The 17,804-nt window shown below is 42.3% G+C and overlaps 2 protein-coding genes across 3 annotated transcripts; both read right to left on the reverse strand.

Annotated features, from left to right (window-relative positions):
• Positions 1 to 8: 8 nt before the first annotated feature.
• LOC125904679 (uncharacterized) lies at positions 9 to 5,675 on the reverse strand. 2 transcript variants are annotated; one of them, XM_049602261.1, is made up of 11 exons: positions 5,306 to 5,673; positions 4,217 to 4,340; positions 3,841 to 4,078; positions 3,430 to 3,706; positions 3,142 to 3,319; positions 2,180 to 2,256; positions 1,917 to 2,097; positions 1,307 to 1,555; positions 650 to 821; positions 422 to 570; positions 9 to 192 (listed from the first exon to the last, which is right to left on the reverse strand). In XM_049602261.1, exons 1-11 carry the CDS (start codon positions 5,597 to 5,599, stop codon positions 11 to 13), a joined length of 2,121 nt encoding a protein of 706 aa, XP_049458218.1. In that variant the 5' UTR covers positions 5,600 to 5,673; the 3' UTR covers positions 9 to 10. The 2 variants fall into 2 exon arrangements, with proteins under 2 accessions (XP_049458218.1, XP_049458219.1); XM_049602262.1 differs by having other exon boundaries at positions 53 to 192; positions 422 to 521; positions 5,306 to 5,675.
• Positions 5,676 to 5,722: 47 nt separating this feature from the next.
• On the reverse strand, positions 5,723 to 6,732 carry LOC125905196 (uncharacterized). The gene is made up of 3 exons (XM_049603088.1): positions 6,377 to 6,732; positions 5,886 to 6,180; positions 5,723 to 5,751 (listed from the first exon to the last, which is right to left on the reverse strand). The coding sequence occupies exons 1-3, from the start codon at positions 6,707 to 6,709 to the stop codon at positions 5,723 to 5,725; spliced, it is 657 nt and encodes a 218-aa protein (XP_049459045.1). The 5' UTR covers positions 6,710 to 6,732.
• Between the last annotated feature and the right edge of the window lie 11,072 nt (positions 6,733 to 17,804).

Raw genomic sequence — 17,804 nt, forward strand, 5'->3', positions numbered from 1 at the left:
TACGTAGGATTCAAGCTGCCCCCTCTTGATTGAAGCGAGAGACATAGCTTGCGATGACTTCCTCCTTGTCTGGTCGCACATACTCTGCTCGCAAGTCTCTTGGGATGGGAATCTTCATTACCTCCTCCATGTAAGGCGCCGGGTCCACAAAGACTTTTTCGAAGATCAGGTCCATCAAGCCCTGAACATAGTCTGTGCAATATTTAGATAAAGCACAAGGGGGAAAAAAGCTTACATTTTGTTTGTGTGGGCACATGTGACAAAAACAAACCTTTTTAAAGTTATTTGCATTTCACTTTACATGACTGTTTTCTTTTTATATTCTATAAATAATTTATTGTGTTTTGTAAGTTATGTAAATAAGATGGCTAAAAGTTTGCATTTCTGTATTTGGATACAAAATAAAGTATTTTAAACTTACGAAAAGTTGGCTTAGTCTTAACTGGTTTAGCCACACACTCTCCCTTCTTGGCCTTTGGGAAGTGCACCTTGAAGACTGGTTCTCCAGCAGAAGTTTTGGCCTGTGGACGGTCAGCATTCTCATTGTAGTAGAGTACAGCCAAGTAGAGTCTAGAGATACAATAAAAATATTATATTGAAAATAATTTGCACATGCTAAGATTTATCGAGTTAGCTCCGTTATCTTTACCTGCACAGCATTCCAAGAAAAGGAAAAACCACGTTCTTGGGTGCAAAACGAAGGATGACACTGTGGAAAGCCTCCACAGATGATGTTTGGTGGTGGGGACTGATTTTTTCCACAGCTTTCAGGATTCGCTTATTTGACATGACCTTCTCCAATTTGAAGAATTCTGGTGTTCCTAAATAGGAGGGGAAAAACATAATACCAAATTAATTACACAGTCTTTTTTTGATTACTGTAACACTTCAATTAACAGTCTATTTTCAGATAAACCCCTGGTCTGTTATTAGTCTTGTGTGACTATGTGTTTTTAAGCACAGAAGATGGCTCCAAAAACAATTTTCTGACCAGCAAATACAATACTTTATTATTTCACACTGCAGTATAATAGCCATAATATTAAATGTAATCCAATTCAAATAATCACTTTGATAGTGTTTCCCATCTCAATTGTGAAAGAATATTAGTGTAAAAATAATCAAGAGGCCTGTCTTATGTCAATGCCTGTGCCAAATACAGGCCTATTTCCTTTAGTGACCACGAAAATAGCGGCCCAGGATATTGTTTTTCAGAATTCTTTAAAAGACAAAAAAGGAATGAATGAATAGAATTTTAAATTTAATAATACACTTGATACTAATGTTTTCTATGCATATAACAAACCTGCTTTCAGCCATTTCTTTTTGTCCCTGGTTTTGCGCAGTTCATGTTGGCAGTTAGGGAAAATGGGGTCCTCATGTGTGTGGATATTCTGCACATGGTTCAGGATGGAGTTCCATTTTGCCACCCTCTCAGGTCCAGTCGTGGATGATGCTGCAGTCCAGTAGATGTGATTTTTGATTGAACGCATCCACTTCCGTAACCTCTCACAGTCTTTCATCTTGGCGTACTTGTCTAGTTGCTTTGAAATTCCTGAAGATCAGAAGAAATACATTCGTCTTCTGTAATAATAATAATCACAAACATAGGGGCCACTGAATGATCACTTGCTATGTAGAATTTAAAAAAAAAAAAAAGTGAATCACACTTGTAGAGAAAAAAACATTCATGTCTAACAGTGCAACAATGTTACACTATGGACACCTGATTGTGAGAAGCATGAAAGACAATAAGTGTAATCATGGAATTTAGCTGCACACATACAAAAAAAACTGCTGTGTGTGTTTAGTGGTGACTGCTTCAATGCACTTTGTAGAATTCCAAATTTATCACCTATATGGTGAGCGTGTTTCTCTATATTTGCTACACTGTAAATCATCATCAGGAATAATACCTTTCTCGATATGCCAAACGTCAAAGAATTGGGTGATGTTGCTTTCCCTCAGGAATTTCTGGATTTGTGGATGACAGTCAGTAACAATACAGTCCAGAGTCACACCCCGTTCATTCAACAAGGTCAGGCTCCTCTGCAGCCCCTCTTTTTCCATGTGGTTGCTTCCACTAACCTCGTTGCTCTGTTAAATCACAAACAAACACTTATATAAAACTTGTATATAAATATGAAAACACATTAAAACCTCATTCAGTCACACTCACCTGAACCAACTGAATATCAATAACTCTGTTGGTTTTGAGGTCCATCATGGTGTAGCTTCCAAACTTTGCGGAGTGCCCTGGGAAAACATTGTTACAATCTCTAAAATATAAAATCATAATACATTATACTACACACTTTTTTGGGGGGTAGAAATTTGTTTTTACTGTACCTTTCCCACACACACCCATACCAATAGAAGAATTTGTGAAGTTTTGTCAACATCCATGCTCATCTGACATCATCTAAGAGTTTATCACTAACCTCATAAGTTGTGTTTGAATTTTTTTTCAAGTGGGCCCTGTCACATTCACACTTTCATACACAATGTGTATATTTCGATGGTGGGAGGAAACCAGAGCATCTTGCAGAAAGCCGCACAGTCACGCAGAGAACATGTAAACACCATAAAGAAAGGCCCTAGTCCAGACTGGGAATCAAACTTGGCACCTTTGGGCTGAGACAACTATTATGCCACCATGTTTGACTAGACGCTTATTTTCACAGAACTGCAGAGTACGGTTACTTAGCTTCAAATGTACTAAAAATATCATAATTTCATAAAAATGCTGGCATGTTGTTCATCTAAAGTAATCAAAGTGTCCTTCAGCTCACACAAGACAAAACTTTTGTAAAAAAAAAAAAAAAAAAAAGCCATCAACCTTTTCTTTTTGCTTTGTTTACTGAGATCGATGCAGCATGAACGTACATACACAGACTTATAAGTATGTATGCATGCGGCATCAGAAGGAGCGTGCAGACAAAGCGCAGCAGAGCAAACAGCTAAAAGCACAAGTTTGGGGTGTATTTTTGAAACGTCTTCGCATGTGCAAGTTGACAAAACTTCCAGTCCTAGCAGCATGGGAGTGATGAGATAATGACAGAAAATTCATCTTTGGGTGAACTATCCCTTTCAGATAAACACATCTCCCATTATCACAATTTCAGTACAACATAAAAATACCTGGAGAGTCAGCCCTCATGTCACCGCTAACAATGGCCTTGCCCTCCATGCTGAGACGTTGTAGGATGTCATTCTGTGAAGAGGTCCACTGGTGTACAATCGCTGGCTCAATGAACATACAGGCATGTCGACGAAAGGTGTCATATTGGAACACCTGCAGTTGCATAGCTTTGAAGATCTGAATTTAGATAAAAACAAAAACATTTTTGATGGTAAATAAAGATCTGCTATATTTACTGCTATTTGCCATGTTCTACTGTGAGGATATACATTTTGTTTTCCTCTAACCTTTTCAAGTTTGAAGAAAGATGCTCCACTGATGTACACCGCTGCAGAAAGTTCGATGTTCCCAGCTGGAGTACTCCCCAGAACAGGCTGACTCTTCCAATGCCGGGTGAACTGACAATGTGGACACAGTTGGTCCACGGTTAGGAATGTCCCAATCGTCCTGGTCCGAACCTCACACACACACTTGCAAATAGGGCACAACTCAAACAGCTCCATAATGCAGGACTCATGCACGATATACTTCTTGGTCTTGTGCGGGGCGTTTGATACTACACCACTTTCAAGAAAGAAAGAAAAAAAGAGGAAAAAATTAACACATAAAGACTGCAGCTGCCAAAATATTCACTCTTTGTATTTACAATGAAGTCGCATAATATTTGGCATGCATGTAGGGACATTAGAGCAACTTACGACATGTCTGTTGAAAGTGACACTGAGACAGAGCTTGCAGGATCATAGGTGTCATCCTCCCTTCGTGACTCTGCCATTGAAGATGTGCCCTCAAATGGATCCTCCTCTTCCTCCTCCATTTCCTCACGAGGTCTTTTTGCCGGTCTCTTTATAGGTGTGGAAGTTAAAAGGGGGTTGGTGGCTGCACTAGGAAGTGTGGATGTACAACTGTCTTTGCAGGACACAGAGGCCTGGACAGCTGTTAAAAGATTTTATTTCACTAGTTAATCCAAGCAACAATGTATAAAAACACCTCAATAAAACAGCATGAGTTACAGTGAAATAATATGAGTTTTCATCACCATGTAAATAAAAAAAATTACACACAGCTACAAACCTGCACTTCTGAAGTGTGGCTGTAATGTCCTCAGAGACAACTGAGTGCCAACGGTGCATGTGGTGGGGGGATCAGTCTGGCAGGAAACATGTCTTTTTCCTGCACTCATTTGTGGTGTGCTCACCTGAGGAAGTAATCAAAGTTATCTATTTGAAATGGGTCATGTCAAAAGGCAAAAAAAGATTAATCAATGAACCATCTACTCTATAAATAACACTATTATAAAAAAAACCAGAAGAATGATGTACACGTCTTATGACACATCTTGTAGATAAAATATGTCAATATGAGAAAAAAAACAACAGGCAGGCCTACTGTACCTGTTGGCTAAGTTTGAATAAAGTAAAATTACTTGAGAGCAACACTAAAATAGCCATGTAACAGAGCCATGTTACAGTATGTTTTCTATGTAGTAACGTACACAAAAAGCTTTAGTTGGCATAGTAGTCTTGCACACTGCATCTGTGCTGTTATCGGTTGAAGCTCCAGAACAGGCAAACTGTATCGTGTGCACTACTTTTTGAGCGTACAGCTCTGCCCCATTAATGAGCATTGATTAGCAGCAGCTGCTGTTGCGTGAACTTCGCTATCTTGGCATTACAAGCTGCAACCAAGTGTGCGGACCAGCCGGGAAGAACAAGATTAAGTTTCTTTCCAGCGCTGCCACATTTTACTAATGTAGTTCAGTCTCTCCGTCAAAACCCCCGCAACCCCCACCGCTCCTCCTCCGTTCTCAGTAGCAAATATAACGTCAACATACGTCAACATGTTAAACATTAAAAGCCTTTTCACTAATGCCCAATGGTAACAACATACATGTCAAAAAAGGCTACAGCTGCTGTGACCTTTCTATACTATGCGTCAGTGGTATAATGAGACAGAAAGTTTCCTTTCACACATAGCTACAGCTACATAGCTAACAGCTAACGTTACACAGCTAATAGCAACAGCTACACAACTAACCTTACACAGCTAACAGCTACAGATAACGTTACACGGCTAACAGCTACAGCTACCCAGCTCACGCTAGACCTATATTGCCAACACATCACTCAAACTGATTAAACATGGTAAAACATGACAACTTACCTCCTCTGATGTTGAAGGCGGCTCACGAAGAGTTGGTATTGCTCCAGCATTCAGCCACAGTTTAGTGGCAAAGCCTGACTGGAACTGAAATAGGTTACTGAAAGACTCCGGTGTAAAATGCTTAGCACATACATGTAGTATTTTCGGGACTGTTCCAGGAGGGTTTCCATCAAAAATAAAAGATATCCACTGGGTCCTCACTTCTTCTTCTGTTGGAACTGCAAAAAGACTTCTGTCTTGGTTATTGCAGCTTGCAACAGAGCAGCTGGCATGTCGTCCTTTCCCACTCGGCATTGTCGGGGGTGTGTAGCTCAATGTGGCAGACGGCAGTAGCTTAGGGGAGGGCTTATCTTCACCAGTGAAAGTGGGACAGCCTAGTAGGATGGGCCAGGTCCTCTACATACGTAACTAGAGGACCTAAATAGAAACAGCTTGTGGGAGGGCTCCTTCACAGAAATGCAGGGAAGGAGAAATACTGAGAGGACGCATTTGTACACACTTCAGGGGGTCTCCACAGACACTGGTAACTTACAATTATGTGTGAAAAACATGCAAAAGTGCATTTTGCATAATATGGGACCTTTCAGGGATTTTCGGGAGGAGGCAGCAGAAGTGTAATTAATGTGATGACTCTCAGCAGCATGCACTTTGTTGACATTACCAGGTAGGATCCAGTATGCAGGTTTGTCTCTGACTGTTTTCACTTCCCTGCACCAGACAGTAGCTTCCACTTTGAAAAGTAGGGCACCAATGTGTGTACATGTCTCGCCAACACCAGCCATGCACGTACAATGAGCTGCCCGAACTACACCAGTTGAGCTGAGTATAACCCAAGCCTTCAGAGGAGCCTCGTTGAGACGCTGGGAGTGCATGACCTTTGACAGAAAAAGAAACAACAAAGATCCATGATCCACAAGCTTTAGGCACATTGTTTTTTCTTTCATGTCATTTCATTACATGTCTGTTTTTTTGTATATAATGGTTGTATATATTGTACTCTTGCTTATCGAAATAAACTCTTTCATTCAGTCATTCACTCATTCATTCCCGACAAAAACAGTGCACCCTTACCTTTGCTACTGCGACTGTGTTCGCTGAGTTTTCTGGCTTGTGAATGAGTAAATCTTGCACCCACCCGCTGCAGAACTGCTCATGGGCTTCTAAAGATTTATAACTTTTAAATTCTTGTAAAGTATATGCACTCAGTCCAAAAACCAGATAGTTTACAATGTCGGGATATGTCAGTGGCGGGAGTACAGCGGGGTCTTGACTCCAGTCCTTGGCCGTTATATCGTAGGGATCGACATTGTTAAGCATTTGCAGCTTCTCTATGTACCTTTGCCTCGCGTTTAATTTGAGTTTGTCGCGGTAGGGTCCTCTGTCATTTTCTTTGCCCTTCTCCATCTCCTTTGCTTCATGTTCGTATTCCCCTTCACTGCTTTGTTTCCTCTAAAGATGGCGCTGACGCCCCACAATCCAACGTGCGTGACGTCACCTTCACATTCTCTATAGAGAATGTGCGTAACTGTTGGCCGCAGTAAGAACTTAAGAGGGGCGGTGAAGAAAACTTACTCGCTCGGGCTCCGATGGGAGCCCACAGCGGTGAAGTGGCAGATCTCCAGCCCAGAAAGTAGTGGAGAAACTTACCATCGAGGGCCCGAAAACCGGGCCCTCTGCACTTAGGTAAAGTTGGAAAGATACTGGCAGATTCGAACTTCCGGGATCAATAGCCTAACTCTTCAGTGAAACGTTGTTAAAACACAAAACACGCATATTTTCAATTGTAGTAAGATAGACAACGAGCTACAGCATAATATTCATCAAAATGAGCCGTCCTCGGAGCCACACCAAGAACATTGGTGTTTACGTGCAGCCGGCGGTGAGCGCAGCGCGCAGGGACCGTCTACAAAGTGCAACACCGAAAAGAGATATTACAAAAATATTCAATAACGTCACTATAAAACAGTGTAGCGTCACCAAACTCACTCCACACTTCATTGGTCTCCTACAGACTCCACTACAACACTTGGTTGGAAAGGCAGGCATTTTACATAATTTCTAGGAATTTTTATTAGGAATATTAATCAATAATTTCAATATGATACAGTGTAGTGTCACCAAACTCACTCCACACTCCACTGGTCTCCCACAGAGTACACTACAACACTTGGTTGCAAAGGCAGGCATTTTACATAATTTCTGGGAAATTTTATTAGGAATATTAATCAATAATTTCAATATGATACAGTGTAGTGTCACCAAACTCACTCCACACTTCACTGGTCTCTATACAGCACCAGCTGGCACAGTGCCATATAGTGGCAGGGAGGGGGACGACCTGTCACACAACACTAACACAAGTCCATCGAGCTCAGACCAGAGATCAGTGAGAGTGTAAGAAGGGAGTTATTGATTGAGCTCAGTGTAATCTCAATTTGCAACTACTTGTAGGTAGCAGGTCGAAGTGTAATTAAATCAGTTAAATGTCTAAGAGCCAGTGCAGCCATATTGTCATGAGCCTGACCAGGCTTATTGCTGTTACTCTTAAACAGCCTTATAAATAAACAGCGTTACCAACGGCGCTACTTTTTTCAGTAACGAGTAATCAAAAAAGTTACAGGGCCGGGTCGTGGGGGCAGCAGGCCAAGCAAAGCATTCCAGACATCCCTCTCCCAGCAACATTTTCCAGCTCCTCCCAGGAGACCCCATCTCTAAGCCTGAGCCTTGCCAACCCACGGAGGAAACTCATTTCAGCCGCTTGTATCAACGATCTCATTCTTTCGGTCACTACCCAGAGCTCATGACAATAGGTGAGGGTTGAGATGTAGATGAACCAGTAAATCAAAAGCTTCACCTTCTAGCTTAGCTCTCTTTTCACCACTGCGGTCTGGCACGGCACCTGCACCCAGGGGCGCCGCCAGGAATTTTGGGCCCCGTGGGGAAAAAAAATCACATTGGGCCCCCCTGCACAGCTGTTGTCACCACATCTCTAGGATCTAACTGACCCATTAAAAGCTTTACATAACTCTAACTTTGAAGGCTTGGCAACTGTCTTGCTTCTAGTAGTTCAATACTGCCAGTACAATATTTACTGCTACAGTAGTGAGTTGTACATGCAACAGTCTGCATACAGTATGCAATACACTATTTGATGCAAGATTAAAAACCGCCATAAAAAAATGTGCTAAAGGCCATCTGTTACAGTCTAAATGTATTTTTTACTGTAAAATCCCAAAATGGAAAATTGTCTTAACATTAATGAAGACTTAAAAAATAACTTAAATATACATTAACTTTTCAACAAAATATCAATCAAAATAAATTAAGATCAACAACTCAAAATAATGAAAACGGCTGATTTTTCATACCAATAAATGAACGACACTAAGTCCTACAGATTTACATTGACCCAAATGACTTACAGTTCTGTATCACCACCACTAGATTACATACATTAGATAGCCTACATGTTTTTGTATTTTGTTTTGTTTTGTGTGTGTGTGTGTGTGTGTGTGTGTGTGTGTGTGTGCAAGCTGCTCAAATAAATTGCCCTTCATGGGAATAAAAAAGTTTGTATGAACACTTCTTACAGCACTTTGTGTTTGGGCAACCCTTGGGTTTGCCCTGCAGGTGTGAGAAGACAAACATTTCCGGATGGAACAGAAGAGAGTTTGGCAAAAATTAATATAAAATTATTAAACCATTATATTATTTATTTTTTTCAAATATAGTAATACAATTAATGATCTCTTTGTTTTTACTTGTGTTTGGCAATAAAAATATCCCCACTGACCAAAAAGTAAACATCCATATTGACTGACCACCCCCCTGTATCTGCATGAAATGGTTTGGTCCTGCCTTAGCAACGGTGCCTAGTAGCAGTCAGCAGTTGCACTAGAATGCTACAGTCATCATCATGCTAACTAGTACTAAAAGAAAATCCGGTTTTCACAAAAAGAAAAAGAGAAAGGAGAGAGAGGAGAGGCAAAAGAAAGGGTGTCAATATGTGAGTCAGTTTTTCTCCAAGAAAGGTGGGTAGTCTACAGTTTGTGAGTGGCAGAAATGAACCTGTTAGCTTAATGTCCATAGTGAAATAAACTAGCTACAGACTAGTGTTAGCCTACACATCACTCCTTTATAACCTACACTTAATCAGTGCAGGTAAATGTTCAGCAAGATATTCTTATTTATCAGTTGTCCCTGCCCCTTTACCAGACTCAACAACACATGAGTCAGAAGCAACACGAGTCAGAAGCAGCAGCCCTGTCTCCCCATAACTTTACCCCTCCCCGTCCCAATGAAGAAGGTGAGCAACACATGCCAGTTGGCATCATCGCAGGGGGTCTGTGGGAATTTCTCTCTCTCTCTTGCTCTTTTTTACCATTACAAAAAAGAAAACAAAATATTTTTTAATGACAGAAATTTTAATAAATTATTTCTCCACATAATAATTATTATGAAACAAAACCAGCCTACAACTGTCTGTACTGGATGCTGGACAGCTGGAAACATTAAGTAGCCTAACTCAGCCTGTATTATATGGGGTGCCGTTTGTAAAGTGTCTCACGCTGAAAATAACATCATTTTGCCACATTTAGCTTCAAACAATGTTTAAAAAAGTATTGTGATTTTTTTAACGTCACCTTTTACCACATTTACAGCAATATTTGTTAACTTAGAAATATATTAAGGGCGGCACGGTGGTGTGGTGGTTAGCACTCTCGCCTCACAGCAAGAGGGTTGCCGGTTCGATCCCGGGCGTGGGAGCCCTTCTGTGTGGAGTTTGCATGTTCTCCCCGTGTCAGCGTGGGTTCTCTCCGGGCACTCCGGCTTCCTCCCACAGTCCAAAGACATGCAGATTGGGGACTAGGTTAATTGATAACTCTAAATTGTCCATAGGTGTGAATGTGAGCGTGAATGGTTGTTTGTCTCTATGTGTCAGCCCTGCGATAGTCTGGCGACCTGTCCAGGGTGTACCCTGCCTCTCGCCCGATGTCAGCTGGGATAGGCTCCAGCCCCCCCGCGACCCTCAAGAGGATGAAGCGGTTAGAAGATGAATGAATGAATGAAATGTTAAATCTAAATGTTCTGCGTGAAACTAAATATTTAGCTAATATGCAAATTCACACTGCCGGTCACCGGCAGTACCAAAATAAAAGCTCGAGATGGTCAGACTGTTTATAGAATCAAATAACTAATTAAAACCAACTTATCGGGGGAAATGGACACTTGAACATACATTAGCGTGATAATAACTACCTAAAATAACAAGAAACGTGTTTGGAGAAATTTTATTTGATGTGTACTTTGAGCTGTTAGTGTCCCTTCAGAGGGAATCACCTTGTTGTTTACAAATACTTCCGGGTAGAAAACCAGCGGAGTTTAGCTACATATATATATGCATATCTCACATTTTTCACGTCACTATATCACCGTTTAGACTAATCTGGTGTTTGTAAAGTCTATAAACACTATGATTGAACAAACATTACTATCACGTTCTGAAATTAATAACATGGTTATCGTAGATTAGCGAGGCTAACCGTTAGCTGTTAGCCCCGTTAGCGGTGTCTGTAATGACTCACTAACTCTAAACGGTCCGTGAAAAAAAAATTTTTTTCCAGCGGATGTCTTAGTTACAACATGATTGAGCTAACTGGAGTAGTTTCATGTCGTATCCGACAACGGGAGGCTTTTAACAGATGACGTCCTGATAGCTTTGCTGCTGCTGCAGCCACTGATGCTTTCTAGACATCGTGATTTCCCAAAACTGAATAAATACCACACATCACAACACAAAACTGCTTTGCTAGCTCAATCATGTTGTAACTAAGACATCCGCTGGAAAAAATATTTTTTTCACGGACCGTTTAAGAGTGCCTCCAGCCATGGCTATCACTAGTGCAGAGACATAAGAGGAAACTTTAAATTAGGGATGTCCCAATCAAGTTTTTTGCCCCTGATTCGAGTCAGTTAGGATCAAGTATCTGTTGATATCAAGTCCTGATCTGATACTTGTATTTTCCCTGATACTACAGCTGCACAGCACAGATACTTTAAAGTTATCAAAATCTTACAGGCTTACTTCCTGTTACCAGTTTGTGGCACAGTGAGTTTGCCACATAATTGGCATGTTGATGCCTTTGGGCCTGGAGTCTTATCAAACCAGTGAAATCTGGGGCAATTGGATAAGGTAAACTTTAGTTACAATTACCTTCTGTTTCTCTGTGAATAATGCGTCGAACAATGCATCATCAAGGTTTTTCTAACCACATTTGAGCTGAATGTGGTCTACCCATTAGGAGGAGTATATCGAAGTGAACAGCATGTAATTTCCTGTTGCCAGTAAGTGGTGCTGTGATATAACTCTATTTCAGCACCAAGAGGTCATGAGTTTAAGGCTGCCTTTACACGACCATGTCTTCATGCCCAATTCCGATTTGTTGCCTATATCCGATTTTTCCTGACTGCTGTTTACACGTTCTATTCATGTTATTTTTCATGGAAACACAGAGGCAAAACAGAACGCAGCCAGCTTCCGTTTTTTTGTGCGACACTTGCGGTCCAGCACTCTTGACCACTGTGTAAATGTCCCACGGTATTTGCTACAGTGACATTACTGCGCGCATGGAAATGTTTACATTACTGAAAGCAATTTTAAGGACTAACTTTAAATATTTGAAGTTAATTGTCATAAATCACCTGGAAAGCTGACGCTGCTCCGCATAATTTAAAAGGTAACTTAGCCTACACAGAGCGGTGGAAATGTCCGTGCAGCTGCAGACGGGTGTGGCTGGATGGTGGATGCGTACATGCTGATTCGGGTGCTATCAGAGCTGATCCGCGCATCACTATGGCTTAACAATCAACTCAGTCAATAAAAACAACAAAGAAAGAAAATTTAAAAAAAAAAAAAAGATAGAAAAGCAGCATACACCTCACATATTTATTTCTCACAGTTGCACACACGTTTGGCTGGCATGTAGAAGCACCGTCTGTGTGCAGAAGCACCGTCTGTGTGTCTGCAGCTTCAGCTGCTCAGGTAGAGAGGCTGTGTGGCTCGGTGTGTTTTTTCGTTGATTCGGTTCTGCAGGTTCTCTGCTGGCACACTGGAGACGGGGATCAAGCAGTTTGTCTCAGGATAGATTGTACTTTTTTTGGTTCATAGTTTTTGATTGACGTTCGATTTATTCGGCTTTCCTTCCTTTCCCTCGCTCATGAGCACGTCATCAAAATGCACTGTCGTCGCATTATTCATGACGTACAACGTGGATTGCCAGGAAATATCTGATCTGTCTGTTTAGATTACAGACCTATTGGCAGATATCTGATTCATATCCGATATATTTCCACATATGAAGGAGGCCTGAATCTGATCTGACAATATCCGATATCATGTGTTTTTTTTCCTGTTTACACGTTCATGTTACAGATCTGATCTGTGCCACTTGAGAGGAAAAAATTGGAATTGGGTCACTTCAACCATGTACTGTAGTTTAAAGCAGGCCTAAGAGTCTTATCACGCATGAGAAATTTGAATCAGATTGGATAATGTATGCCGAAGTTACAACTTTCTGTTTTATGTTGAACTGACTGAATCACAGCTGTGCTGATATTCAGAACGACAGTATGACCTCGAGTGTGATATTGCTTCTATACAACAGTTCAACAAGCCCCGTTTACTAACAGTAAAATGCCGCAACAGGTTCCTGATTTGTTTGTTTATATAATGATTTATTTGGCTCCGCCATCACAAATAGTTCAGCAAGTGGACCAGGACTCGACTGCTAAAAGTGAATCTCATCCAAGAGAGACAATAAAAACTAATGATAAGGTCAAAGTTTTCATATTAAAATTAAGGTTAATTGCTGGATTCATGTCGTCAACTCATGCATTGTGTTAATAACAAGTTAATGTTCCACCTTAAAAGTTGCCAGCAGTCATCCCAGTGAATGAAATTGTTTTTTTCTCAGTCTATAGCTGCTGCAAGAGGTAGCAAAAAACCCTTTATTTTACAGTTTACAAATATATGTAAAACTCTCCACAGTATGAACAGAAGTATAAGCCTCAGAATCAGCCACAACTCAGCCCTGAGCAGAGTGACCATCCTCTACTGACCAATCAAACTGCAGTGCTCACAGCTCCACCTTTTAGTACCAGATCTGTGTGCTAGGTACCCCAACAGAGGGGTGACCAAAAATGGGGACAGTACAGAACGGTTCCATTGGTACCATCCACAACTTTTCACAGTGGAAACAGAAAAAAAAGTATACTGAACTGAACTGAAACATACTGCTTGGTGGAAACGGGGCTTTAGAATGCCCCCTGTCTAATCAAAATGCTCGGTTGAGGCTAACTGTTGTATAAATCACTATATATCATCTACTGCTCGCTCGTTTTAGTGTATCTCAATCACTGTGTGAAGGTCTGGGGTAGCACCTATAAAAGCAAATTATTGGCTTTACATTACACATATTAATCAATCAATCAATCAACTTTATTTATAAAGCCCAATATCACAAATCACAATTTGCCTCACAGGGCTTTACAGCATACGACATCCCTCTGTCCTTTGGACCCTCACAGCGGATAAGGAAAAACTCCCCAAAAAACCCCTTTAATGGGGAAAAAATACGGTAGAAACCTCAGGAAGAGCAACTGAGGAGGGATCCCTCTTCCAGGACAGACAGGCGTGCAATAGATGTCGTACAGAACAGATCAACATAATAAATTAACAGTAAACCGTATGACACAATGACACAGAGAGAGAGAAGAAGATGAGCATGAACATGAGCTCCTGAATATTTTTGCTTTTTTGGATGTTTTAAAGTGAGATAAACTACTATTCTTCTAAGAGCCGGAAGAAAACAGAAGAGAAAACCGTTGTTTTTTAAAAAAAATCTACCAAGAAGGAAAAAAAAAAAACAGCAAAAACCTCAGAAAACAGTGATAGACTGGAAAACAACGGAACCAACTGCCAAACTGACAGTTAGCCTAACTGTCCAACCAGCAACAAAAAAAAGGTCAAGCAAAGAGGAGGAAAACAGCTGAAGACGCAAGTGAGTGAAACCATCAGAAAGAAAATATAACATTTAAAAAGAGGAAACAAAAAATTGCTGAACACTAAATAAACTTAAGCTAGCATAACACAGCTAGCTGTAAACAAGACCCTTAGCAACTGTTGCCAAGGAATTTAAATAGCAGCAGTTCAACAGCAGCAGAGCCTGATGGAGTCCACCAAAGGCTGTACAGAGGCTGTTCCTCTCCTCTATCCTCCTGATGTAACCAATGAGACTGCCAGGAAGGCATTTAACCACAAACTGCTAAAAGAAAGACCAGAAACCCTGTTTTCTGATCTTTACAAGACCGGGAGGTCAGCAACCTGATCCTCTTCACAGACCAGCCGCTAGCATGGCACTCTGCCATCAGTGCCCACTACCCCTCTGTCAAAAAAGAGGGGATCTGTAACGGCTGGAAAATAAAAATAAAAGAAGCAGAGGATTCAGATACTTTCATGATGACAGTAAACTTATACAAGAATGGGACTATCATAGTGCAGGGGAACCTCAAACTGTTTGAGATGGACTTCCTCCTTATAAAGGAAAGAGCCCAGCAGGAGAGATCTAGCTCCACTCACAGTTCCCAGGTCCCAGCTCCCAGCTGCCTAACTACTGAGCAGCCCCCTGAAGAGAAGGAGCCCACCAGCCCAGAGCAGGTCCAGGACCCCCAGCTGAACCGCACCATCACCGAACTGAAGGTGAAATTCACAGAGCTGGAGAGAGAACTTGTACAACTGAGAGAGCTGATCAGCCAACAGCCATGCCAGCCCACGACAGCTCAGCCTGATCCCTGTACCATCAGCACAGAGCTGGGCATGCTGAGGCAGGACAGGGACAGCTGCAGGAGAGAGCTGAGCCTGCTCAGGACTGAGATCAGAGAGCTGCATCAGGACAGAGAGCAGCGTCTAGCAGCACTGACAGCTCTGACAGAGGAGGTGAAGGAGCTCAGAGGAGAGAGAGAGGAGCACAGGAAAGAACTTACCTCTCTCTCAAAGGAGGTGAAGGAGCTCAGAGGAGAGAGAGAGGAGCACAGGAGAGAACTTACCTCTCTGTCAAAGGAGGTGGAGGAGCTCAGAGGAGAGAGAGAGGAGCACAGCAGAGCACTCACCACTCTGTCAGAACAGCCTCAGGAGAGGTGGAGCTACACAGGACCTGGATGAAAAACTAGACCACAACCAGGACCCTGTGAGCAGCCAGGACCCACCAATCCAAGAACCTACCCCCACCCCCAGCTCCACATCCAGCCCACAGACCAGCACCTCCCCTCATTCCACCAGACCAGCACAACAGAGAGAAGACAGACATTGTCCTCCTCATCGACTCCAATGGAAAATTCCTAAATGAAAAGAAACTTTTCCCCACCCACAACGTGGCTAAAATCTGGTGTCCAAACACCCACCATGCCATAGACCTGCTGTCAGAGGAGCGGCTTGGATCTCCGAGTCACATCATCATCCACACTGGCACCAATGATCTGGAGCCAGCAGGAGAGGGTGTCAGAGTCACTCAAGAGAGTGACAGAGAAAGCCTCCACCACCTTCCCCAACAGCAGAGTGGTCATATCCACTCTGCTCCCAAGGAAAGACTTCCACCCTGACACCATCCACAGGATCAACAGCAGCCTGTCCAGAGACTGTGCACGGAGACCCAATGTCCACCTAGCCCACCACCCCACCCTGGACATCAGCTGTCTCTACGACCACGTCCATCTGTTTAAAAGCACAGTCCCCATCTTCGCCCAAACACTGAAAAGCGTCGCTCTCAACAGAGACCAATCCACGGCCCGCAGAAAGAGCACATCAGCCCACAACCCCCACAGAACACCAAGACATCCTCAACCAACATCCAGACCAACACAATGGAGACAAGACCACCCTCAGCCCCACCCACATCATGTCCAAATCAGACCCCACAAAGGCAACCATGATCCCCCTCAAGCCAGACCACAGTCACTCCTGTCCCTAGGGGCCCCACCCCAACCACAGCGACAAGAGCCACACCCTAGCCCACTGAGTTATGCCCAGGTGGTCCGGAGAGCAGCAGAACCAACCTTAACCACCCCCCCACACAATGAACTGAGGGACATTCAGCAGATGCTCAGCCTGCTTTGCTAAGTATTGATTATTTAATATACCAGTTATTGATTTGTTACCTTTTATAATATGTCATGTAGATACTCTTAAATTATTTTCTTTGACTTAGTAGTTTATCTCATTTTGATCACCAAATGCAGCCTTTTGAGTTTTAAATGAAATCTAAATCTTTTGTCATCTCTTGTTTGAATGTTCAGGGTCTGAGATCTTCTGCTCTTGGCCTTAAGAGCAGGACCTCAGACTTTATTAGAGAGTTAGAAAATGCAGATGTGTTTATATTGCAAGAGACTTGGTGTAGAGGAGATGTCTCCACTGGTTGTCCCTCAGGCTACATAGAGATAATGTCCCCGTCCACCAAACTAAAGGGAGTAACACAAGGAAGGGATTCAGGGGGAATGCTGATCTGGTATAAGGCAAACCTTGTACAATACATTGAATTAATCAAAAAAGGAGAATTTTCAATTTGGCTCAAAATCAAAAAAGACCTTATCACCACAGATAAAGATGTATTCCTGTGTGCAGCATATATCCCCCCATCACAATCCCCTTATTTTAATGAAGACAGTTTCTCCATTCTCGAAGATGAGATTAGTTACTTCCAGGCCCAGGGAAGTGTACTGATCTGTGGAGACCTGAATGCCAGGACTGGTACAGAACCAGACTTTATCAGCACACAGGGAGACAAACATATACCTGGTCAAGTCAGCATCCCCCTCCCTTCACAACCCCACAGAAACAACTTTGACAAAACTGTCAATAAAAGTGGGCAGCAACTGTTACAGCTCTGCCGAACATTGGGTCTGTACATGGTTAACGGTCGGCTTCGAGGGGACTCATTCGGTCTTTACACTCATAGCTCTCCTCTTGGCAACAGCACAGTAGACTATGGCATCACCGACCTAGACCCCTTCTACCTGAGAGCATTTACAGTCAGCCCCTTAACCCCCTTATCAGACCATAGTAAAATCACACTCTACATTAAAACGACAACAAACGACCCTCACACAGTAGAACCCCGCAATCTGACCTACAGAAAACAACCTTATAAATGGACAAACAAAAGCAAAGATGAATACCAGACAGCAATCAAAAATCCAGTCTTTCAATCCCATTTAGACTGTTTTCTTTCCACCTCGTATCCCCTCAATCAGGACGGCCTCAGACAGGCTGTACAGGACATCTACAACATATTTGACCATGTGGCAGACTTGTCCAGTCTGAAAAAGCGCCAGCACCACAGACCAAAAGACCTGACCAATGACGAGTGGTTTGACACAGAATGCAGACAACTGAGAAAAACTCTCAGAAATGTGTCAAATCAAAAACACAGACAACCTGACAACCCTG

The sequence above is a fragment of the Epinephelus fuscoguttatus genome, linkage group LG17 (genome assembly GCF_011397635.1).
Source record: "Epinephelus fuscoguttatus linkage group LG17, E.fuscoguttatus.final_Chr_v1".
In the NCBI taxonomy this organism is placed as follows: Eukaryota; Metazoa; Chordata; class Actinopteri; order Perciformes; family Serranidae; genus Epinephelus; species Epinephelus fuscoguttatus.

Bases quoted from the DNA above. Each gene is read 5' to 3' on its own strand.
- LOC125905196 (XM_049603088.1), bottom strand. From the start codon at position 6,709: ATGGAGAAGGGCAAAGAAAATGACAGAGGACCCTACCGCGACAAACTC. The intron at 6,181-6,376 runs GTAAGGGTGCAC...TTTCTGTCAAAG, and splicing joins ACACAGTCGCAGTAGCAAAG to GTCATGCACTCCCAGCGTCT. The intron at 5,752-5,885 runs GTCCCATATTAT...ATTTCTGTGAAG, and splicing joins CTCCCGAAAATCCCTGAAAG to GAGCCCTCCCACAAGCTGTT.
- LOC125904679 (XM_049602261.1), bottom strand. From the start codon at position 5,599: ATGCCGAGTGGGAAAGGACGACATGCCAGCTGCTCTGTTGCAAGCTGC. The intron at 822-1,306 runs GTTTGTTATATG...CCTCCTATTTAG, and splicing joins AAAGAAATGGCTGAAAGCAG to GAACACCAGAATTCTTCAAA. The intron at 193-421 runs GTAAGTTTAAAA...AATATTGCACAG, and splicing joins TAAGACTAAGCCAACTTTTC to ACTATGTTCAGGGCTTGATG.